At 32.5% G+C, this 25,478-nt stretch overlaps 3 protein-coding genes across 3 annotated transcripts; 2 read left to right on the top strand and 1 right to left on the bottom strand.

Moving 5' to 3' along the window:
- Positions 1-567: 567 nt before the first annotated feature.
- LOC107945851 (uncharacterized) lies at positions 568-2,807 on the bottom strand. The gene is made up of 3 exons (XM_016879994.1): positions 2,651-2,807; positions 842-967; positions 568-752 (listed from the first exon to the last, which is right to left on the bottom strand). The coding sequence occupies exons 1-3, from the start codon at positions 2,805-2,807 to the stop codon at positions 679-681; spliced, it is 357 nt and encodes a 118-aa protein (XP_016735483.1). The 3' UTR covers positions 568-678.
- A 14,018-nt stretch (positions 2,808-16,825) lies between these two features.
- LOC121224543 (secreted RxLR effector protein 161-like) lies at positions 16,826-17,305 on the top strand. The gene has a single exon (XM_041107997.1). The coding sequence runs from the start codon at positions 16,826-16,828 to the stop codon at positions 17,303-17,305; it is 480 nt and encodes a 159-aa protein (XP_040963931.1).
- A 3,402-nt stretch (positions 17,306-20,707) lies between these two features.
- Positions 20,708-24,896, top strand: LOC107948189 (mitochondrial adenine nucleotide transporter ADNT1). Its single transcript, XM_016882657.2, has 8 exons — positions 20,708-21,152; positions 21,266-21,314; positions 21,415-21,578; positions 22,226-22,263; positions 22,580-22,692; positions 23,002-23,115; positions 23,794-24,138; positions 24,428-24,896. The coding sequence occupies exons 1-8, from the start codon at positions 20,995-20,997 to the stop codon at positions 24,509-24,511; spliced, it is 1,065 nt and encodes a 354-aa protein (XP_016738146.2). The 5' UTR covers positions 20,708-20,994; the 3' UTR covers positions 24,512-24,896.
- Positions 24,897-25,478: the final 582 nt, after the last annotated feature.

Below are 25,478 nucleotides of genomic sequence, written 5' to 3'. Positions count from 1 at the left end.
CTTAATAAATAATGAACCTCATGTCCACTAGAGTTGTTTAAAAAATTACCAACTAATTGAATTTAAATGTTATTTAATTGTATATAATTACACATTTGTGACATTTAGGTAACAATCAATTCTTAAAAAAAAAGAATAAAAATAAAAATGATTATACAAGTAATTAGGACTAGCAACATATTATCATTGGGCAATAAGTAGCATATTATCTATGCATAATAACATAATTAAATTAATTAAATATTCTGTTATTGCTTTTATGCTGTAAAAAAGTTCAGAAATTGAATGGAGAAGCAAAGCATACAAATATTTGCTCAACAAACTTTTTTCTCTTTGCGAATTACATAGCGAACTCAAAACTTTCCCTTCAAATCACATATACATATATATAGCACATCCATAAGCATATTAAATCATATTAAACCAATTTGAGCTTTATCATTCACTAATTCTAGTCATTATATAAATCCCAATCTTTAATTTTGCTTCAAACCATCTTTGAGATAAGAACATAAGTTAAACCCCACAAGTACACATACCTTCAAAGTCCAAAATGACTTCGAAAAATTAAGCAACAAACCATAATATTCATACATTAATCCATCAACATATTTAATTTCATAACAAAATATAAATTGTAAGCTAAATTAAATTTTAAACATTTAGAAAGAAAGTATCTTAAAAAGCTACCAAAGAAACATCATCGTCGTCATTGTCGTCATCGTCGTCATCGTCCTTTTTGCAACCAATTTCTAACATTAAATAAGAATAAATAATTAGATAATCAAATTGATGAAAAAATAATATAAAATTCGAACAATAAAATGAGAATAACAATTACCTGCTGAAAATCCCTTAGCTCGCATCCAATCATCCAAGCAAACAACGGCTTGAACCGTTTTTGGCTTAAGTGAACTCCTCAAAGGTGTGATAACTTTCTTACCCATACTAAAAGCCGATTCGGAAGCTACAGTCGATATTGGAATTGCCAAAAGATCACGAGCCAATAACGAAAGCTCATTGTATCGAACTGAACTTTTGCTCCAATAATCTAAAACATCTATTTGACTATTCAACTCAAGCTCCGGTTCTTCCAAATAAATGTCCAACTGTGACTTCTCACTCCTAGTGCTAGATTCATTTAAATACCATTTATAATCATCACTCTCATCAAAATATCCCCCAAAATCAGCACTATTATCATTGTGTTCATCCAAACCAGAATCAACAGGATTTTTATCCGAAACATTAGAACTCCCAGCCAAAGAGGAAGACATGGATTTGGATTTCTTAACATACTCATCAAACAAGAGTCTAAGATTGCTAAGAATGGTCTCAACAAAATCTGAAGCATGAACACCATAAATTGTATTAAAGCAATACTGCACATAATTCAACTTGTAACGAGGATCTAAAATTGCAACACATGACAATATCAACGAATACTCAGCCCAATACTTATTAAATTTTTCTTGCATTTGCTTAACCATTGGAGTTAAAAACTAATAAGGACCTTTAACTGTATCAAGCAAGAACTTGCGAACCTTCCAAACCCCTCTAAAATAAAGATTAGCCGTTGGATAATTAGAACCAGAAAAAACACAAGTCACATCATAAAATACTTTCAAAAATTTGCAAATAATAGTAACATTTCTCCACTCCTCGTCAGAAAGTGCAAACATTTGATAATCTTTATCCCGTTGGCCCCAATAATCTAGCACATCTTTATAGTAAAGAGAATATTCAAGCATCAAATAAGTAGAATTCCATCACACACACACATCTTGACGCAACTTTTTGGTCACATTTAAATGAAAACTTTTGTCGGCCACATCATAAAATCTTATTCTACGAATTCCTGACTTTTTTATGTAGCTAATCCCATTTCGAATCTTACCAACAACATCATCAGCAAGTCCCAAACCAGCTTTAACTATAAGATTCAATATATGTGCACAACATCTAACTTGAAAAAAAGCACCATCACACAAAATAGCTCGGTTTGCACGAAAACGATTTTTAAGACAAGAAACCATAACATCATTATAAGAAGCATTATCCAAAGTGATCCTAAAAATTTTCTTATCTATGCCCCATTGAGATAAACATAAAACAAGTTCATCCGCTATGTTCAAACCATCATACGAAGGAAATAAAGCTCTAAACCTTATGATTCTCTTTTGTAGCTTCCAATCTTTGTCAACCCAATAAGCAGTAACGCAAATATATTCATCATTAGTATGCTCTGAATTCCAATTATCAGAAGTTAGACAAATTAAACCAGGTGCTTTAGCCAACTCTTCTTTAACACGATCTCTCTCTTTTGCATAATACATTAGGACATCCCTAGTAGTTGTATATCTACTTATATTCTTAAAATTAGGACTAGCAATTCTCATCATGTATCTAAATCTCGGTTCTTCAACTGTCCTAAATGAATGCTTGCCACACACAAGAAAAGTGGAAATAGCTTTACGACACTCATCAGCATCAAACTTGTAGTTTTTTATAGATGGAACACCTTCTGGTGATGGTTGAATGCTTATGGTGTATTGAGTGATGTCCTTGTTAACTTTTTTCAAACAGCTATTTAGATGACGTCTTAAATGAGAGGTTCCACTAGAAGACTTAGCAGAGAAGATAGTCTTACAGTGATTACATTGTGCCTTCAATTCATTTTTGTTCTCGCATTCAAGCTTTGTCATTTCATCCCACACCTTTGAAGTGGTAGACTTTTGACGTTTGATAGCACTTTCATACTCATTAAACTCATCGTCCACAGGTATAGGAGTGTTTGAACTAGCCATAGTCATAAAAATTCAAGTCCTGAAATCCAAAAATAATATTATTTATAACTCAGTTATTGAATATATTATATATATTCATGTATTAAAATTATATTCATGTAAGTAATTATATACATGCAAGCATATATACGCTCATTCTAGTATTTTATTAAAAATGGTAAGTAATTATTTTAAATTTAAATATTTAATGTTTGACAAGTAACACTATATGTATATGACATCAACATTTAATGTATGAATTTCTTTTTGGTAGAAAAAATACAACTTAAAACGAAAAATTCAAAAAGTTACAAATTTTATAAGAGTATATTAAAACATTATATTACATTAAAAATTAAGGTGTAGTAGTTAAATACCAAAATTAAAATTTATTCAATTTTTCCAAAATTACAAAAAAGGGGTAAGACATAACAAACGTAGAAGAAAAAAAATCATGTGTTTGTTTGTAAGATTATTTCAACCTTTAAAACCAAAACAAGTGTCTATATGTGAATGTAATATATTTATATTATTTTTACTTTTCAAATATAAAAGTGAAGATTTATATTATTTTACTTTTTCAAAAAGTTATAAATTTTATAACAGTTTTGAGAAAATAAATATATTATATTTTAACTATGCTAGATACAAGATAATAAACTAGTTATATTGCATGATATAATAAACTAGTTATTTAACTATGCTGATACAAGATCAAACTTGTCACATGTCTTTAAGTAATACTAAAAAAACACACATCATTTACAAAAAGTCACTAAGGTTGATTGTTTCGAAGGAAACGGTGTGATAGCAACCTTTAAGTGATAGCAACCTGCCTGGGCCTGCTGTTTTTTTGCCTCAATAGCTTGTTTCTGCAATAAAACAAAGCAAAAACAAAAAAGATAAATATAAATGTAAGAAAGAATGTAAGAAAGAAATTACAGAAACAAATGTAAGAAATAATGGCTATGCATAATATTACATTACATGAATTATATGCAAATAATATAAATACAGAACCTGTGGCAGCATGCATGAAAGCAGGCAAATGTAGTGTTTTGTTTGCATGTAGCAGAGCAAAGAAATAATGAACCCATAAAGTTGAACCAGCATGCATGAAAGAAGCAGAAAAATATACTTGTATGTGATCTCATAAAAAATATACTGCAAATTACATACAGTCTTTTTCATTGATCATATCGATATTAAATTAAATTTTTAAAATTAAATTTTTAATTAAATTACACTAAACTTTAAAATGGTTGTGACTTAATTATTATAGCATTAAATCAATTAAATTAAGATTAAACGTTATAAATAACATTAAATTAAAAAGATTATTAACAATAATAAGTAAGAAGCATGTCGCGAGATTGGAGCATTAGATTAACAATTCTTCAAAGAAAGTAGAGATGGAAAAAATCAATGAGTTGATTTTCATTATCATATGTTATTTATTTAGTTGACTAATACTAAATTTATTTCAAACCATAATGACTCTTGTTTAGTAAAATTCTTCAATCAATCACTGCTAATTTTTTTTTAGAAAATTATTTGTGTGGTTTAAGAAATTTTGAGGGTGGAAGTGAATGGTCTCACTCCAAATCCATTGCGGTTAATTGTTTAAAAAAGAAATACTAGCATTCTTTTCCTTCCCTTAACAGAAATTAGAATTTAGTTTATTTTCGAGAGCAAGTTTGGCTCTTCAGTTCAGATGTATTATCCAAGTTAAATGAAAATTCAATTTTAACAAATTGGAAATAAACTAGTAATTTTAGAAGACCTAACCTATATCCTTCCAATTTCTACTTGATGCCTTCGATACACCAGAATATATGAGAAAAACATGAAAATACATAAATATCTAAATTTATAGGGCAACCGAAGCACAGGTGAAATAGCAAGTCTAATGTTAAGACTGGAAGGGTTATTCTACACCTATTCCCCTTCTTTCAACCCCAAGTCTTAACAAATATTAAGGTTAGGTTATGGATACCGGGGGGGGGGAAAGTAAAACAAAATCATTATTCATACACTACTGTACTGGGATATCAGAGAAAGAAAAAATATATCAGAGAAAGAAAAAATAAAACAAACTTATATTTACAACAACTTCAATAGATGAAACTTATATTTACAGTAAATATCAGAGAAAGAAAAAATAAAGAAAACTAACCTTTGATTTTGGAAAGAAAAATGACTGGAGGTGGACCGGTGGTGGAGGACCGCTGCCGGAGTTGAAGGTGAAGGTTGAGAAAAAAAATGGAGGGCTAGGGATTTGAGGAAGAGGGAAATAGGGGAAATGACTTGGGAAAAGTGACAAGTTGGGAGTGGGGGGCACGGGAAAAGAAATGTGTTTAAAAAATTTTTAAATTTTGTTTTAAAAATATATATTATCTTCGGGCCGGGCCCGGGCCCAAAAAATTTTGCCCGAGGCCCAGTCTGTTTTTTAAACGCCCCTCGTTTTTTGCCCAAGCTCATATTTCGGGCCTATATTTTTACCCAAACCCTCCCATATTTCGGGCGGGTCGTCGGGCCGGGCCGAGCCGCCCGGCCCATGAACACCTCTAGTCCAGACTAAATCCCCTGTAATATAAACTCATAGAGTATTGTCGGGATTACCAGTCCAGGCTAAATCCCCTGCAATGACAATAACTCTAATGAGCTTGGGTCTGAATTACTAGTCTAGGCTAAATTTAGACCTTAATTCGGATTACCTGTCCGGGCTAAATCCATTTTACACATAATCTTCGGGAGGACTATATCAGGATAGGATCACCCGTCCGGGCTAGATCCTTTTTACCGTCAATTCATTTTTAAAGATCCATCGAATTTTCCTTTCATTCAACCGGGATTTCTTCCATTTTTATCAAATATATCAATGTTTCATAAATTTTCATACAATGAACATTTAAATCATATTCACATCAATAACATACATTTCAAGCATTTAAGAATATAATTCAAGTTACACGAACTTACCTCGATACTTGTTCGTATACAAAAATCTATTAATCCTGAACTTCTTCTTTTCCTTGATCTATCTTCGTATTTGACTTTTTTAGATTTAAATAAATAAATTTAATAAGTAATTTAATACATCTCATGTTCATATGTAACATTCTCTACAATTCCATTATTATTTATAGTTTATTCAGAGCTGTCTCCTTGAGTCATAGTCACTAAATTATTTATATCTTCAGCTACAGAACTCCAAATTAAGATCTGTTTGATTTTTCTGAACTAGACTCACATATCTTCTTACCGTAAAAATTTCAGAATTTATGGTTTAGCCAATAAATACATTTAATTCTTTAAAGTCATCCCTGTTCTTCACTAAAACTTTATTTTCTCCTAGTACAGGATTTAGATGATGTTCCCGTTTGTTTCTCTTGAAAATAAACTCATTAAGAATTTTAAAAATATAAATTTAAGCCCCTAATTATTTTTATCCAATTTTTAATGATTTTCTAAAGTCAGAACAGGGGAACCCGAACTCATTCTGACCTTGTCTCACAAAATTTATTATATCTCATGATTTACAATTCCATTGATTACATTGTTTCTTCTATGACAAACTAGACTCAATAGGATTTAATTCCATAATTTTTTCATCCTCTAATTCGATTTCAACAATTTATGGTGATTTTTCAAAATTAGTCTACTGCTGTTGTCCAAAATAGTTTTAGTGCAAGATGTTGATTACCATTTTTCCCCGAAGCTTTCAATAAATGATAATTTCATCCCTGCTCAATTAACCTCTTAATTGAGCTGATTTTTCTCAATTAACACTTTATTCTATCACTTTAAACTACTTTATAACCTTTGGAAATCTGAATTTTAGCACTAGAGTTTAATTCCAAACTTTTTCACAATTAGGTCCTACAAATTAATTTCTATTGAAATTACATAAAAAATCATCTCATAAAAAATTAAAGCTTCAATTTCATGCTATTTCATCATAAACTTACAACACTCAACGTAGTTGTAAAAGTCTTAGAAACACAAAAATTACAAGAAAAAGGCAATGATTAACTCACTTGGTGCAAAAATTATGAAATACCAGCTTGAATAAACCCTTAGGACGTTTTTGGCTGATGATAATGAATAAAATATGAAGAGAATTCTAGATATTCTAATTTGGTCCCATTTTTATTTTAGTAAATTTTGTTATTTTCCCATTTTGCAATTATTTCACCAATTCTCCTGATTTTTCTCAGCTTATGCCGCCCAAAATATCTTCTTTTGGGCTTATTTGCAATTTATGTCCCTCCTCATTTAACAATTGAGCTATTTAATCCTTCTAGTAACTTCTACACCTTTTTTAATTTAGTCCTTTTCACTCAATTTAGTCTTTTTTCAATTTAATCCTTCTAACGAAATTTTAATATCATATTACTAACACTTCATAAATATTTATAAAAATATTTTCAACTTAGTTTTATGAGGCCGAGGTCTCGATACCTTGTTTTTACCCAATTTTCTTCAATAATTTCTTTTTTTAATTAACCACTAAATTAGTAATTTTTTTCTATAGATATTTTCATATGATTTTCCTATCATATCAATATTCATGCAAAAATATTAAAATAAATTTCTCTTTAAATCAAAATTGTGGTTACAAAACTACTGTTTCGATAACCCTGAATTTAGACCATTACACTTATGAACGTCCCGATATATGGCTCTTTGTGAGCTTCCCGATATGGCTTGCTTGAACTTCTCGATATATGGCTAGATGGAGCTTCCTAATTAATGGCTCTTCAGAGCTACTCGTTATTGGCTCACATGAGCTTCCTAAATATGGCTCTTATGAGCTTCTCGTTATACAGCTCGGATAAGCTTCCCATTACATGGCTCACATGAGCTTCCTGTTATATAGCTCGAGAGAGGGCTTCCTGATTATGTGCTCTAATGAGCATTCCCGAATATGAATTGACGGATTACAAATTCGTACACTTTGTGTGTATTACCCATATGTCCATCGATATTTCATATAGTTCAACGGGCCAAGTTTCAATATAAGTTAAGATAAGTTCTAGATGAAATATTATCTGTGTCTACCTAAAAATACATGGAAGTTGTTACATGATGATCTCATACTTGTTTCCTGATATTTACATGAAGTATATCACTAACATGTTTGATGAGGATATATCTAATTAGGCTAATTGCCAAATTTCTTTAGATGAATTTTGCATGTTTACCTTAAATTTAAATTAATGGTAAGTTAATTTTCCCGTTATACGAACTTACTAAGCATTAAATGCTTAACCTATTTATTTCTTCTGTTTTATAGTATTTGAAAGCTTGTAAAAGTTGTAAGATGGTCGGAGCTACATCACACTATCCTTCAGTTAAATTCAATATATATAATGAACTAAATTTTGGTTATAATGGCATGTATAGGTTGAATTGGGCCATTGATGACATATAAGTGTTTTGGTTGTAACTAGCCTTTGGAATGACTTGTGATAGATATGTTTTAAAAATTATATAAGAGTCTAGACATTGTTGATATGTGTTTGAAATTGATGAGTGGATGAAATGGCATATTTAGAACAAAGATGATTTTATATGAATTAGGTTAACTTGATAAAAATGAAAACTTGGTCATATGTATTAATATGTCATATATGATACTTGATATTGGCTTGATTTGGATGCATTGTAATGGCTTGAGAATATGTTTAAGTGTTTATGTAGGTGGAAGGCAAATTTGGGTGAGAAATATGGCTTAGAAATAGCTCTATTTCGTCCACACGGGCAAAGACATGGGCGTGTGTCTCAGCCGTGTATGACACACGGCCTAATACATAGGCGTGTGTTTTGGTCGTGTGTCCCCTGCATCTTAAAAATTTCAAAACAGAATGTTCAAAATTGATCACATGGCTTGGCACGGAAGTGCGTGGCTTGGCCGTGTGACCCAAGTCAAAGAGTTATTTGGGTATGAACACGGGCTGAAACACGACCATATGCCCTATTTCGAATACCCACACGGCTTGAGGCACGGGCACACGGGTGTGTGTCCCTTGCACCTAAGAAAAATTTTGAAGTTTTGCAAAAAATTCTCTGAGTACCCAGTTTAGCCCCGACTTGTTTCTAATGTATATTTTGGGCCTCTAGGGCTCACATAAGGGACTTTATGAATGATATTTGACATGAATGTTAAATAATATGAAATCTCTGTATTTGATCTAATTATTTCGGTAATGCTTTGTAACCCTGTTTCAGCGACGAATATGGGTTAGGGGTGTTACATTTATTGGTATCAGAGTTAAGGTTTAGCCAATTCTCAAGCTAACGTAGCATGTACGAGTCTAGCTATACATGCCATTATATAACCTGTGATAGTGTGATATCTCCTGACCATTTTAAATATGTTTTTCATATAGTAATGTCGTCTAACTAAGATGAATCTGAAGATGCTGAAAGCAATGCTCAAGCTTCAGTTTAAAGAGCAGTATCTAGTAGTAGAAGGTTCGTATCTGAGGGCCGAGGAGGAGAGGCTAAAGAAACCTTCTTCCAAATGATGAATGAGTGGTTTACAAAATTTGTAAGAACAAATCTGGCTGTACAACAATCTCCACCCCCTCCTGTTTCTCAATTGATTCTCGATATGTCACAAGGTATAGAACTTGTTAGAACTGGTAAGCCTCGTGTAGATAACATTTGTAAATACAGTACTGAAGAGTTTAGAGCTACAGCCGAAGATGATCTTGAAAGGACTGAATTCTGTCTAGAAAACACTATCAGGGTTTTGGATGAAAATTCTTGTACACCAGCTGAATATCTAAAATGTGTCGTATCACTGTTAAAAGACTTAGCTTACCAGTGGTGGAATATACTGATTTCTGTTGTATCGAAAGAGAAGGTCATCTGGGAATTTTTCCAAAATGAGTTTAAAAAGAAATATATCAGTCAGAGATTTCTTGATCAGAAATGGAAAGAATTTCTGGAACTCAAAAAAGGCCACATGACAGTATTTGAGTATGAACGAGAATTTGTCAGACTAAGTAAGTATGCCAGAGAATGTACCCCGACTGAAATCGTAATGTGTATGCAGTTTGAAGAAAGTTTGAATGAAGACATAAAACTATTAGTTAGGATTCTTGAACTAAAATATTTTATTGTACTGGTTGACTGGGCCTATAAAGCTAAAGAGCTTAGTAAAGAGAAAAGACAAGTTAAGATTGAAGTCCAAACTTCAAGTAAAAGATTTACGAGAAAGTCACAACAATCGGTCTCAAAAAAATCAAAGAAAAATTTTTATCGTTCTACTACCTCCGCGGACTCTGAGAGAGATAGAGGTATTCAACGCTCTAGTCTAAAATCCCAAACTACATCTGTAGCAAGTGCAGGCAATGTTAGAAATACAAAACCCAGATGTAAGCATTGTAATAAACTGCATTTTGGTGAGTGTCGCCTAAGAAGCGGAACATGTTTTAGATGTGGTTCCTATGACCACTATCTCAGAGATATTCCGGAGAAAGTTGAAAGAGATACTGTTCAAACTTCAAAGCCGAACAACAGAGCTACGAGAGGTCGACCACCTCGTAACCCTGATAATATAAGTGGAAGCTGAGGCACAATAAATGATTCAACTGCCAAATCTGAGGCACGAGCACCAGCAAGAACATTGCTATTTGTGCACGTGAGGATGGCTCTGCACCCGACATTATCATTGGTACTTTTCTCTTCTTGATACTGATATAATTGTTTTAATTAATACTGGTTCAACACATTCATACATTTCCACGAATTTAGTACTAAATAAAAATTTGTCTGCTGAGTTCACTGAATTCGTGGTTAAAAGTATCGAACCCGCTGGGTTGATATGTGATGGTGGATAAAATTTGCAAGAATTATCCTTTAATGATACGAGGTTTCTGTTTTCTGGTTGATTTAATGTTATTACCGTTTGATGAATTTGATGTAATTATGGGTATGGATTGGTTGACTTAGCATGATGTCGTAGTATTTTATTGATATGTCAGAATGGTGAATTGTTCTGTATTGAATCTGATAAGTCGAATGGGTTGTCTAATGTGATATCAGACATGACAACACAAAAATATGTCAGAAAAGGGTATGATGCTTATCTTGCTTATGTATTGGACACTAAAGTATTTGAATCGAAGATTAAATCAGTGCCAGTAACTTGTGAATATCTTGATGTGTTTCCGGAAGAGTTACCCAGATTACTGCCTGTTAGAGAAGTGGAATTTTCTATAGATCTTGTTCCAGGGACACCACCGATATCTATAGCATCTTATAGAATGGCTTCGAAAGAATTAAAAGAATTAAAAGTACAGTTGCAATAGTTGACTGATAGAGTATTTGCTCGACCTAATTTTTCACCATGGGGTGCACCGGTTCTATTTGTTAAGAAAAAAGACAGATCATTGAGATTGTGTATTGATTATAGACAGCCCAATAAAGTCATGATCAAGAATAAGTATCTACTGCCTCGTATTAATGACTTGTTTGACCAATTGAAAGGTGTTATAGTATTTTCGAATATTGATCTCTGTTTTAGTTATCATCAGTTACGAGTAAAAGACTTGGATGTGCCGAAAACAACCTTCAGAACAAGGTACGGGCATTATAAATTTCTTGTGATGCCATTTGGCTTGACAAATGCACCTGCAGTATTTATGGATTTGATGAATAGAATTTTCAAACCGTATCTGGATAGATTTGTGGTGGTATTTATTGATGGTATACTGGTATATTCCCGAGATGAAAATGAACATGCTGATCATTTGAGAATTGTTCTACAAACTCTACATGAGAAACAACTGTATGCTAAATTTAAAAAATGTGAGTTTTGGCTTCGGGAAGTTAGTTTTCTTGGACATATAGTATCGGCTGAAGGAATTAGAGTTGAAGTCAAAAGTTTTCTGGGATTGGTAGGTTATTACTGGAGAATTGTAAAAGGATTCTCGATGATAGCTTCACCAATGACACGGTTGTTGCAGAAAGATGTGAATTTTGAATGGACAGATAAATGTCAACAAAGTTTTGATCGATTAAAAGCCCTGTTGATTGAAGCACCAGTTTTAGTTCAGCCTGAATCGGGTAAGGAATTTGTGATCTACAGTGATGCGTCATTTAATGGTTTATGTTGTGTTATGATGCATAAAGGTAAAGTAATAGCCTATGCTTCTAGACAGCTAAAACCACATGAAAAGAATTACCCGATACATGATTTAAAATTGGCAACTATTTGTTCGATGAAAAGTGTCATATATTCACGATCATAAAAGCCTAAAGTATTTGATGTCGCAGAAAAATTTGAATCTGAGACAGCGCAGGTGGCTTGAATTTTGAAAGATTATGATCTGGTTATTGATTATCATCCAGGAAAAACAAATGTGGTTGTAGATACTCTGAGTAGAAAGTCTTTGTTTGCTTTACAAGCAATGAATACACGATTGTCATTGTCTGATGATGGTTCAATCTTGTTTGAGCTAAAAGCTAAACCGATATTTCTGCAGCAAATCTGTAAAGCTCAGAAAAGTGTTAGTGAGTTGCAAGCTAAACGGGTACAATGTGAGTCAACATCCGATTCAGAATTTCAGATTGGATCTGATGATTGTCTGTTGTTTCGGGGCAGAGTTTGTGTACCGAAAAATTCGAAACTTGTACAAAAAATTTTACACGAAGCTCATAATGGTACTATGTATGTTCATCTGGAGAGTAATAAAATGTACAATGGTTTGAAAAAGATGTACTGGTGGCCGGGAATGAAATGTGATATTTCTAAATTCATATCTAGATGTTTGATATGTCAGCAAGTTAAAGCTGAACATTAGGTACCTTCGGGGCTATTACAGCCAATTACGATACTGGAATGGAAATGGGAAAGAGTTACAATGGACTTTGTGTTAGGATTACTCCTATCTCCGAAAAAGAAAGATGTTATTTGGGTAATCGTTGATTGTTTAACAAAGTCTGCACATTTTATTCCTATACGTATGGATTTCTCCCTGGACAGATTAGCAGAGTTGTATGTTTTAGAAATTGTCAGATTACATGGAGTGTCAGTCTTCATTATTTTCGATAGAGATCCACAGTTCACATCTCGATTCTGGGACAAGTTACAAAAGGCTTTGGGTACGTAATTACATTTCAGTACCACATTTCATCCTCAGACGGATGGGCAGTCAGAGCGTGTAATTCAGATTCTTGAAGATATGCTTCGTTACTGTATTTTGGAATTTGAAGGCAATTGGGAAAAGTATTTGTCGCTAGTCAAATTCGCATATAATAACAGTTATCAATTGAACATTAAGATGGCACCGTACGAAGCTCTGTATGGTTGTAATGTAGAACTCTATTGTATTGGACTGAGCTCAGTGAGAAAAAGATACATGGAGTTGATTTGATGCGTGAAACCAAAGAAAAAGTGAAAATTATCTGAGATAGTCTGAAAGGAGCTTCTGATCGTCAGAAATCCTATATGGATCTTAGAAGAAAAGAAATAGAAATTCAAGTTGGTGACAAGGTATTTCTGAAAAGTTCACCTTGAAGAAAAGTTCTTCAGTTTGGCCGTAAAGGAAAATTGAGTCCATGATTTATCGGGCCATATGAAATCACTGAAAGAATTGGGCCTACTGTATACAGATTAACCATACCACCAAAACTTGACAGAATTCACAATATTTTTCATGTGTCTATGTTACGATGGTATCGATCAGATCCTTCTCATGTTATCTCTCCGACAGATGTGGACATCCAGCCTGATATGACTTATAGCGAGGAATCGATCAGAATTCTGGCACATGAGACAAAAGAGCTGAAAAATAAAAAGCTAGCTTTAGTAAAAGTCCTTTGGCAACAACACGGAATAGAAGAAGCTACCTGGGAACCGGAGGAAACAATGAGGAAGCAATATCCAAGCCTCTTTACTGGCAAGATTTTCGAGGATGAAAATTTTTAAGGGGGAGAGTTGTAACAACCTGTTTTCAGTGAAATCGAAACAGTGGTTTCGGGACCACAAATCTGAGTCTAAAAAAAATTTATTTTAATATTATTTCATGATCTGCATTATGATAGGAATATCAAATGAAAAATTTCGTAAAGAAATTTTACCAATTACATGATTTAATAAAAAGGACCAAATTGCATAAAGTACAAAAGTTGAGTTCTAGTAGCTATAAGTGTCAAATAGCTATGGAATTCAAAATTAGAGGTCCTTATATGGAAAATAGACCATTAAAAGGAGTTAGTAGATAAGTATTATGATTCATCCATGGAAAATATAATAAAGAAAATGACTAAATTAGAAAGTGGAAATAATAAAATATGATAAATGATTAAATAACAAAATATCGTCTTTTTCATCATCTTTCCCAAATTATTTTACATGGAAACCCTAGTTAGAAGAGCTTGAAGGTAGCAAGTTTATTTGGCTCAATTAGGTGAGTATTCAAGTCCCGTTTTTAGTAATTTTTATGTTTTCGATATCATAATAGCTTAATTTAGCTATCTCGGGGATTAATTTGCAAAGTTATCAAAGTACTAGAGTTTTGTCATGGATGAATATAGTTGAATTATGAAGTTTTATGGTAGAAAATGAAAGGTTGTTGATAGATAAACAACTTTTGTAAAGGGAATTTTGATGAAATTATGATTTAGGGACTAAATTGAAAAGTTGTAAAATTCTTGGAAAAATTTTAAATTTTATGAAACACATGAGCTGCTATTGTGACATGTAAAAATCAACTAGGCTCAGAATAAAGATTAAATTACATGAATTTCATATTCCGAGCCTAGGGACGAAATTATAATTAATTAAAAGTATATGGGCAAAATGGTAATTTTGCCTAATATGTGAAATGAATTGAATTGAATATGAATTATATTAAATTGAGTTAAATTTACTTGTATATATTCGGATAGACAAAATACGGAATTAGATCGAGAAAAAGAGAAAGTGTCGGATTAGTAGACAACAAATCAACGAACACTTGTCAAGGTAAGTTCGTGTAACTAAATTGTGTATATTTATATGTTTGAATTAAATTTTATATATGTAAATTGTGAAATTTCTATTTATATGAAATTGATTACATAACTGACAAAGCTCGATAAATTTTAAGTTCCGTTTGAATTGATGAAACTTTGATGGATACAGAGTTCCCCAATTGGATGTGGTCCTACATATATTGTGGACACACCACAGCTCGAAAGAGCATCCCGATATATGGCTCCTCGTGAGCTTCCTGATTAAAGGCTATTTGTGAGCTTCCTAATTAATGGCTCTCTGGAGCTTCCCGATATGGCTCGCTTGAACTTCCCGATATATGGCTATCCAGAGCTTCCTAATTAATGGCTCTTGAGAGCTACCCCTTATTGGCTCACATAAGCTTCCTGAATATGACTCTTATGAGCTTCCCGTTATATAGCCCGGATAAACTTCCCATTACATGGCTCACCTGAACTTCCTGTTATATGGCTCGAGAGAGGGCTTTCCGATTATGTACTCTAATGAGCACTTCCGAATATGAATTGACAGAATATAGATTCGTACACTTCATATGTAATACCCATATATCCATCGATATTTCATATGGTTCAACGGGCAAAGTTCTGATATAAGTTAAGATAAGTTCTGGATGAAATATTATCTGTGTCTACGTGAAAATACATAGAAATTGTTACATGATGAGCTCATACTTGTTTCTTGATATTTATATGAAGTAAATGACTAACATGTTTGATGATGATATATGTGATTAGGATAATTGCCAAATTTCTTTAGATGAATTTCTTCTGTTTTATAGTATTCGGAAGCTTATAAAGGTTGTAAGCTGGTCGGAGCTACATTACACTATCCTTCAGTTAAATTCGATATATATATATAATGAACTAAATTTTGGTTATAATGGCATGTATAGGTTGAATTGGGTCATTGATGACATATATGTGTTTTGGTTGTAACTAGCCTTTAGAATGGCTTGTGATAGATATGTTTTAAAAATTATATAAGAGTCTAGACATGGTTGATATGTGTTTGAAATTGATGAGTGGATGAAATGGCATATATAGAACAAAGATGATTTTATATGAATTAGGTTAACTTGATAAAAATGAAAACTTGGTCATATGTATTAATATGTCATATATGATACTTGATATTGGCTTGATTTGGATGCATTGTAATGGCTTGAGAATATGTTTAAGTGTTTATGTAGGTGGAAGGAAAAATTTGGGTGAGAAATATGGCTTAGAAATAGCCCTATTTCGTCCACACGGGCAGAGACACGGACGTATGTCTCAGCCGTGTATGACACACGGCCTAGCACATGGGCGTGTGTTTTGGCCGTGTGTCCCCTGCATCTTAAAAATTTCAAAACAGAATGCTCAAAATTGATCACACGGCCTGGCACACGAGCGTGTAGCTTGGCCATGTGACCCCTGCACCTATTTAATGCAAATTTTCATATTCACACGGCCTAGCACATGGCGTGTGGCTTGGCCGTGTGACTTAAGTCAGAGAGTTACACGGGTATGCACACGGGCTGGAACACGGCCGTGTGCCCCTATTTCGAATATCCGCACGGTTTGGCCACACGGGTGTGTGTCCCTTACACCTAGGAAAAATTTTAAAATTTTGCAAAAAATTCTCTAAGTACCCGGTTTAGTCCCGACTTATTTCTAATGTATGTTTTGGGCCTCGAGGGATCAAATAAGGGACTTTATGAATGATATCTGACATGAATGTTAAATAATATAAAATGTATGTATTTGATCTGTTTATTCCGGTAATACTTTGTAATCCTGTTCCGGCGACGAATATGGGTTAGGGGTGTTACATAGAATTAGTGCAATCAGCTGCTGGAATATTTATTTCTCAAAGGAAATATGTTCAAGATATTCTGAACAGGTTTGATATGAAGGATTGCAATCCAGAAAGCACCCTCATTAAGTTTGGTCTGAAGTTGAGAAAATAGGGAAAGCAAGTGAACATCACTCTTTATAAACAAATCGTTGGCAGCTTAATGTACTTGATTGGTACAATACCTGACATAATGTATTCTGTGAGTTTGGTTAGTAGGTTTATGGAGAATCCTACAGAGATGCATTTATTGGCAGTCAAGAGAGTCCTTCGTTACTTGCAAGGAACCAAGGATTTTGGTTTGTTTTACAAAAAAGGAAAAATTTCAGATTTACTTGGGTTCACTGACAGTGACTTTGCAGGAGATCTGGATGATAGAAAAAACACTTCAAGTTATGTTTTCATGTTGGGAATCGAAGTTGTTTCATGGTCATCCAAGAAGCAATTCATTGTTACTTTGTCAATGACTAAAGCTGAATTTGTTGCTGCAACAGCCTGTGCTTGTCAAGTTGTTTGGATGAGGAAAATCTTGGAGGAGTTGAAGTTCAAGAGAATGGGAGCCACAACAATTTTTTGTGACAACAATTCAGCTATCAAACTCTCAAAAAATCCACCATTACATGGTAAAAGCAAGCACATTGATGTGAAGTACTATTTTTTTGAGAGATCTTAACAATGATGGGGTAATTGATCTAAAGTACTGTAAGAGTGAAGATCAACTGGCTGACATATTCACCAAACCTCTCAAATTTTTTCCCTTCCAAAAATTGAAGAGGTTAATGGGAGTTTGCACTTTGGAGGATCTTGTTTGAAGAATGGCACCAGTAAACTGAAGTTTGAGGTGTTTTTCAGTTTAAAGGAGGGATTGTTAATAAAATCTGATTGTTATCATTGTTTCTAGGCAAGAAGTTGTTGCACGTTAAGGATTTAGTGGCTAAAAATTATGGGTTTATTTTGTTTAGATTTTTTCTCTAGTTGTTAAGAGTCCTTTTGTGAGTTTTATTTTTATTAGTGCCTAATTTTAGATTTTTTGTTATGTAAAAGCCTATATAATAGGCTCTTGGATTATGAATCAATGGACTCATCATCTTATTTTTTTCCTTTCTTTGTTATCTTCATCTTGTTGTTATCTCTTTCAATAAGTTAACAATTTTAATTTTTACTAAATTAAAATACTGTAAAACTTAAAAGACCAAAAGTAAAATTAAATGTTTTTTCACAAAGCATTACATAATTATCAGATGCAAATCTAGGGAGGGCTGGCAGGGGCCCCGACCCCCCTAAAATGGGAAATTGTTTATTTAGGTTCTTTAGAAATTTTTAAAATTTTAAATTAGTAAAGATAAAATTACACTTTGGCCCCCCTAAAATTATAAAAAATTAATTTAATCCTTTAAAAATTATAAATATATAAACTATTAAAAATTAAAATTTCATTTCGGCCCCCCTAAAATAATTTTCTGGCTTCACCCATGATAATTATAGAAATTATTGCAAGTTTAGTAATGTTTTGTATAACTACTCAAAACATTACTCAATTTTACAAATTAAGACAATCTCATAATATTTTACTTAACACTAATTGTACAAAACATTACAGAATTTATGCAAATAATTATAAAAATTATAATATTGTATGTAGCATTGTTTATAAAACACATTTCCAATACATTTATTTATTTATGCATCTTATAATAATATTTTGTGTGTAGGGGCGAAGTCAGAAATTTGTTAAGGGTAGAATTACGTTGTATATTTTTACGATAGCAAAAATTAAATTTTTAAAGGATTAAATCAAAATATTATCATTTTTAAGGCTAAAGTACAATTTTACTATTTACTAATTTAAAATTTTATAAATTATAAAAAGACCAAAAGTTAAAATTTTCACTATAAGGGGTTAGGCCCTTGCGACCTGCCACCTCTCCTGTTTGTGTACTCAAACTTCAAAAGTTTCAATTTAAATGATTAAAGTGTTAAGATTATGTCAATTAGGTCTTTCTATTTATATAGCCATTAGTTTAGCCATTAAATACCAAGCTCAAATATATCGTGGATCATATCTGTTTAGTCTTTATAAAAATATAATTACTGCATAAATACCTTGAATTCGACATGTTGAAAAAGAAACATTTTTCCAAAATTTTGTCGTAAAATCCAACCTGTCTTTATGGTAGGTATACACATTTTTACAAATTAATGAATATATTAAAGTTGGCATTTAACTTCCGAAAGAATAGTTAAGCCAACAAAAAGACTACTCAATTAATATCATTTGAACTTTAGGCACCAATTTAAAATTTAAAATTTAAACTAAATGATTGTTTAAATATTTGGTCTAATTAACCGTAATATTTTATAAGTATTATATATATACTCTTTATCGTAATTTTAATAAAAGTATTATGGTGACTTTTATTTCAGATGTTAGTTTACATTTTATCCTCTACTTAAAAATAAAAAAAAATTATGTACGTTAAATTAAAGAAAAAAATTATTTTTCTAATAAAAATTTTATCATTTCTACTGTTAAAAAATAATGAAGTACATATATTATACTATATGTAAATGTCTAATTATTCTATCAGTAATATCATTTTTTAACAATAAAAGATGAAATATAATGACTAACTTATCTATTTTTTATTAAAATGAGATGAAATACAATTTAAATCTTAGTACGAATATCTATATGATATAATTTTCTGTTCTCAGGGAGGGCGCAGTTAACCACAGAAGATGACGTGGCACATGACGTGTAAATTGAGGAAAGCCATGTCGTTATCATATGATGCTCCAGGTTACTGCTTTCTGACAAACAAATAAATACGGTAACTGTAGGAAACAAAGAAACTGCCACCAAATCTTTGTCTCACTTGCTGGTGGTTATTTATTTATTTTTGGAATTTATTTCAAAATTTTAGATTGATTACCATTACAATTGTTTTAAAGGATTAAGTTGTTTCGATTAAGCTTTAATTCAATTAATATGAGTTTTCTTGTTAATGCAGGAGACGTGAGTTTGAGTGCGCTGAAATGTATCATCTTTCTATTTATGGGTTAATGAGAGATTATGAGTAGTTTTAAGCATTATATCAAAAATAACAAATATGATCAGAACATATAATGAAATTATTTAAAATAAAAAATAAAAAGGATTAACTTGTATTGGGATTTAAATTAATAATATTTATATATGATTTTAAATTAAATAGAATTCAATATTCATTTCATTTTTGAGTAATAGAATTATTTGAGAGCATTTACTCAAATTTGTTGTACTTTTGTTTTTCTGTTCTTTCAAACTTTTTTCTCTTTTGAGTTGTTTCCATTTTGCTTCAGTGACTTAAGAGAATTTCTAGCGAGAATTTTATTTTGTGAGAGTTAAACTAATTTAGACACATTCGAAGTGAATGAATCGCTTACGATTGTACGAATTGTGAGACTAAAGTTCTAGCATATGACAGTTGGTATCTTCAATGTCTAAAACTTTAGTTATTACCGATTATGTCATTATTTCATTAGTATTAAATTTGATTAGATTTATTAAAAAATATTATAAGGGTAAATTAAATTTATTAAAAAATCTAAACAGTTTAGTTAATTTTTTTAAAAATTTTAGAGGATTTAACTGAAATTCTTAAAAATTTTGAAACACCTTAATTAAAATTTTACAAAATTTTAGAAGAATTTATAAAAATTTTGCAAATTTATAAAAAAGTGAAGGCTGTTGTAATTACTATTACGTTCCGCCATTGAATTTAGATTTCATTAAAATTTAAATTTTATTTTTAAATATTATTAAAAAAATTTTAAAAAATTATTAATAATTCAATGAGTTAAATAATTTTTAAAAAAATAAATTTTTTTTAATAATTCAATAACTATTTTAATTTTTTTAAGTTAAAAAATCAAATAGTAATGTTAGTAATAATTTAGTTATTAATTTTTAGTGCAACAATTGAATATAAGAACAATGTGAGAAAACAGCACGTGAGAGACCACCAAAAAGGTTCCTCCTTTTCCTCGCACAGGAAAAACTTTACAAGATCCACGAGCTCAAAATAGTTGACGTGTCACTCTCTCATGCTCCCAAAAGCCAGCCGTCACTAATACACCTCTTTCAACAAACCTCTCTTTAACATTTTCCAACGCAAAAAACTAGAAAAGAAGCGCCGCATGAGAGAAATGCGGAGCCTCTTTTGACTATAATATATATAGCCTCGGAGATCGGACCCTATAAGTCGCCGGATAATCATCGACGACTGCCCGAGACTCCGCCGGAGTCACCGGAAAAGTACTTCTTACGGTTTCTACGGCGAGAGAGGGGATTTGAATATATTGGCCGTGTTTTGGTTTTCGATGGCTTCGGAGGATGTGAAGACTAGTGAATCAGCTGTTTCGACGATCGTGAATTTAGCTGAAGAAGCGAAGCTCGCTAGAGAAGGCGTTAAAGCTCCTAGTTATGCTGTTCTTAGTATCTGCAAGTCTCTCGTTGCCGGCGGCGTTGCTGGTGGAGTGTGAGATCTCTCTCTTTCTCTCTCGCTGGCGGAGACCGTCTCCGACGATATTGAATTTCTCAAGTTTTAGAGGAAATAAATTTGAAAATGGATCTTTTGCTTAATGTATGCAGGTCACGAACTGCCGTTGCTCCTTTGGAACGTTTAAAAATCTTACTTCAGGTTCATTAAATTTTTTTTAATGTGCATTTTATTTAGATTAAGAAAAATAGACAATTTAAATTTGTTAATTAATTTACCTCTTTTGAAATAAAAATTTCAGGTTCAGAATCCACATAGTGTAAAATACAATGGAACAATTCAAGGCTTGAAGTACATTTGGAGAACAGAAGGTTTTCGGGGACTATTCAAAGGCAACGGTACTAATTGCGCTCGCATTGTTCCAAATTCTGCCGTCAAGTTCTTCAGCTATGAGCAAGCTTCAAAGTAGGACTCTGACACTGTTCAATTCATCTTTGTGTTGTTATTTGTTAAGTAGTAAAGCTCAAGTAAATTTATCATATTGAAATTGGTTTTTGTCTTTAAGACTATGTTAGAGGCACGATTCGATGTGGGTGAAAGAAAAAATTAATATTAAAATTATATTTATAAAAAGTTTATTCAACAATTGAGGTGGTAAAGTAATTATAAATAAGTCTCCTTTAGGCTCGGTTCAATTTTTAGACATCTCATTTTTAGTTGTTTTCTTTAAGCATTTCATATAAAAATAGTAAAAAATAGTAAAAGCTGAAAAACCATTATATTTATATTCATTATTTTATTAATATATATTTTTAACCTTGACTGAGCTGGTGTTGAGTTAACTTGGGATACCAACTCAGACTAATTATATAAGTATATAGAAATAGAAATATAGATGTTTATTTAGTTGTTAGTTCCCACAGACCACAATATCGATGATCGGTTCAAAGCATTTCATACTAGTGTGACGCATAAATGAATTTGGTTATGCAATCACATTCTATCAGGCTTAAGTTCTTTTTTGCACTGCTCCTGCCACGCATGTTCAATTTTTGAACAGAAGGAAATGTGTTTTGTTTTGGCTGATTATTCCTTGTAATTGTTTTTGACAGGGGAATCCTATATTTGTATCAACAGCAAACTGGTGATGGTATGGCTTATGTTGTCATTATCTTTTTGCTGAGCAATCATCGCATCTTTGCAACTTGCATTATTTGATACACATCAATATCATTTGGTTTCATAACAGTAATATAAAAGCAGCACTGGGTTTTAGATATCTTGTGGAGCTTGTTATTACATTGACAAGTTATGGTCAATATGTTCATTAATATTAGGAAGGACCCCATTCATGGGAATGCTCTGCAATGATGTCGTCATGTTTGGCATGAAATTTATATTAATATGTCCTTAAAGTCTTGAAAGCTCATGTAAGGCTTTTTCCCTTTGTTCTGTTAATTCTGCAGATGATGCTCAGCTCACTCCTCTTTTACGCCTTGGAGCTGGAGCATGTGCTGGAATAATTGCCATGTCTACAACTTACCCAATGGACATGGTACGAGGCAGGCTTACCGTACAGGTATTGTCTTAAATATCATTTACTTGGCAGATGCATGATGTTAATGTTTAATCACTGGTTTTGTCTACCTCAAATATTATCAAAAGATGAAGCTGCAGAAGGGAATACTTAGTAATAAACAATAAACTTTAGTATAACTTTTTTAGTTCCTTGATTTATTTGTGTAAGAAGAAAATTTGAAAAAAAGTTTAATTCTTCAATACAAATATTGATTCATTTTAAGTTTATATCTTCTTTCATTGATAACAGGGATTGTTCCTTGTAGTTTGACCGAATGGGCTTTTAATCATATAGTTGTGCCTCTTGCAGACAGACAGCTCTCCTTATCAGTATAGGGGAATGTTCCATGCTCTGTCAACTGTGTTGCGTGAAGAAGGCCCACGAGCATTGTACAAGGGTTGGCTTCCTTCAGTCATCGGAGTTGTGAGTCATTTAGTTCTTCTATTCAGAGTTCATGCAAAGTTTCCTGTGCCTCTCTTACTCTCCAGTCAAAAAAATCAGATGTTATCTCGTTTGCAGCTTTAAAAACTGAAATGTTTACTGTCCAAATCCTGGATCCAAAATGTTTATTTGTTTAAGGAAGTTTTTTTCAGAGAACACTGCCTTTTTCTTCCCAAGGAATGCAAGCAATTACATGATAGTTTAAGGGAGCTAGGACCGAGTTGTTTACAGGATAAGCTTTTGGTAGCCATGACATCTATATCTATTTGTTTAAGAGGGGTCTTCAGTTGAATGTCTATTGTTTATTGATTTTTGAGTGTTATGGATGTGATGACAGCGTGCCTTCTTGGCAGCACATAAGGGCTTTCAAAGAGAAAGAAATGGGGAGGGGTGAAGCATCCTTCTTTCTAAGGTTCACATAACTACCAGATCCACACATAAAAAGATCAGCTTCTCCCACTTATTACTTTCTGCGGAATATTGTTGTGGAGCTTTCTGCAGTTGCTTTTATCTGTTATGACTTTTACTTTCTTGGTCTTTTGTCAGCTCCATTGTGTTCCTACGAATTATGCATAATGCTCGTATCCCCTTTTTGGGCGGTAAAAAATGATCACTAAGTTATTTGTTTCATGTTCATTTGAATTCATCTTGTGTTTTCAGATACCATATGTGGGCCTGAACTTTGCCGTGTACGAATCTCTAAAAGATCGGTTAATCAAAAGTAAAACATTCGGATTGGTTGAAGACTCCGAGTTGAGCGTGACGACCAGGCTTGCTTGTGGGGCTGCTGCTGGAACTGTTGGCCAAACCGTTGCTTACCCTCTTGACGTGATTCGCAGAAGAATGCAAATGGTAGGATGGAAAGAGGCAGCCTCTGTCGTCACTGGTGATGGGAGGAACAAGGCCCCTCTCGAGTATACTGGCATGATCGATGCATTCGGGAAAACTGTTAGGCATGAGGGCTTTGGAGCATTATACAAGGGTCTGGTCCCTAATTCTGTTAAGGTCAGTCTCTTCTGATTCATAAATGTTCATTTGTTTATAAATACTCGAATAACATTTTCAATTCATACTAAAATATCATCGAGACCTCTGCATTATTTGATTTTGATCTTTGATGAGTTTATGCATGGATTAGGCAAAGATTAGCATCTGGTTAAAAAGTAAGCCTGAGCACGCATTCACTAACCGATGCAAATGACCAGAATGGGATGTTTTATGTCTTATAATCTGAGTAAATCTTGTCCTTCAACGGTCAATATTTGATTGTTTATTCCTTTTTCTTGTTTTCCAGGTTGTACCATCGATAGCACTCGCGTTTGTGACATATGAAGTGGTGAAGGACATTTTAGGGGTTGAGATTAGAATATCAGACTGAAATGGTGCCCCATTCAGATTGAAATGTTTATGATGAGGAAGGTGTGTTGCTATTCTTTTTTTTGTAGGCAATGGAACAGATAGGAAGGTGAACTAGGGACAGTTTTCTTAGTACTCTTATTTCGTTTCTCATAAATGAGTTTTAGAAACTTGTACACAGAGAGCTGCACCGACTCGGACCGAGACCGAGTCTCGGCTCGTGACACTGCCTGCCTGTATAATGTCTTATAATGGCTTCAAATGTTTCCTATGTAAACACTGTACTTATTCACGTGTTGTGCCAATAAGGATGAAGGAACAATGCGAATAACCATTTGTTTGTAATTATCGAGCTGAGCTTAGGCTGAATTCGAGCACTGCAATATTCAAATGTCTTGCGAGTTTAATCGAGTTTTTTTTACTTTAATATATTTTTTTATATTATGAAATTACATCTTTTCTTATTATATAAAAAGGTAAATTAGGAATGAATTAGCTCGATTATGAGCTGAACGAGAGTTTAGAAATTGATGTTTTGAGTTATAGAATCTTGAATTTCAAAGTTTGGACTCTGCTTGATATGATTACACTCAAGGATGTTATTATCCATGGTTTTGTTTTTACGAGTTCCAATTCCATTATCTATGAAATTACCGATTAAATTAATAGAACATTATTTATTATTTTAACCAAAATAATTTAATTTCATACCATAGATATGATCCAACACTTATTCAATAATTTTAAAATGTAAATTTGTTACCATTCTTTCTCATTTTCACTGTGGATTCGATGAAATCTAGTAGAAATATTATGTCAAACGAAAAAGACAAATGAGGTATTTTAATCTCTAGCAGAAAGTAAATTTTTAGATTAATAGGTAAAAATATTTTTTATTCGAAATTGAGTAATGTTTTTTAATTTCAAAATTGTAAATTAGTTAATATCCTTTATCAATTTATCAATTTGATCTTAATTAACAAAATTAC

The sequence above is a fragment of the Gossypium hirsutum genome, chromosome D12 (genome assembly GCF_007990345.1).
Source record: "Gossypium hirsutum isolate 1008001.06 chromosome D12, Gossypium_hirsutum_v2.1, whole genome shotgun sequence".
Classification (NCBI taxonomy): Eukaryota; Viridiplantae; Streptophyta; class Magnoliopsida; order Malvales; family Malvaceae; genus Gossypium; species Gossypium hirsutum.
This window is presented reverse-complemented; position numbering and strand designations above follow the sequence as displayed.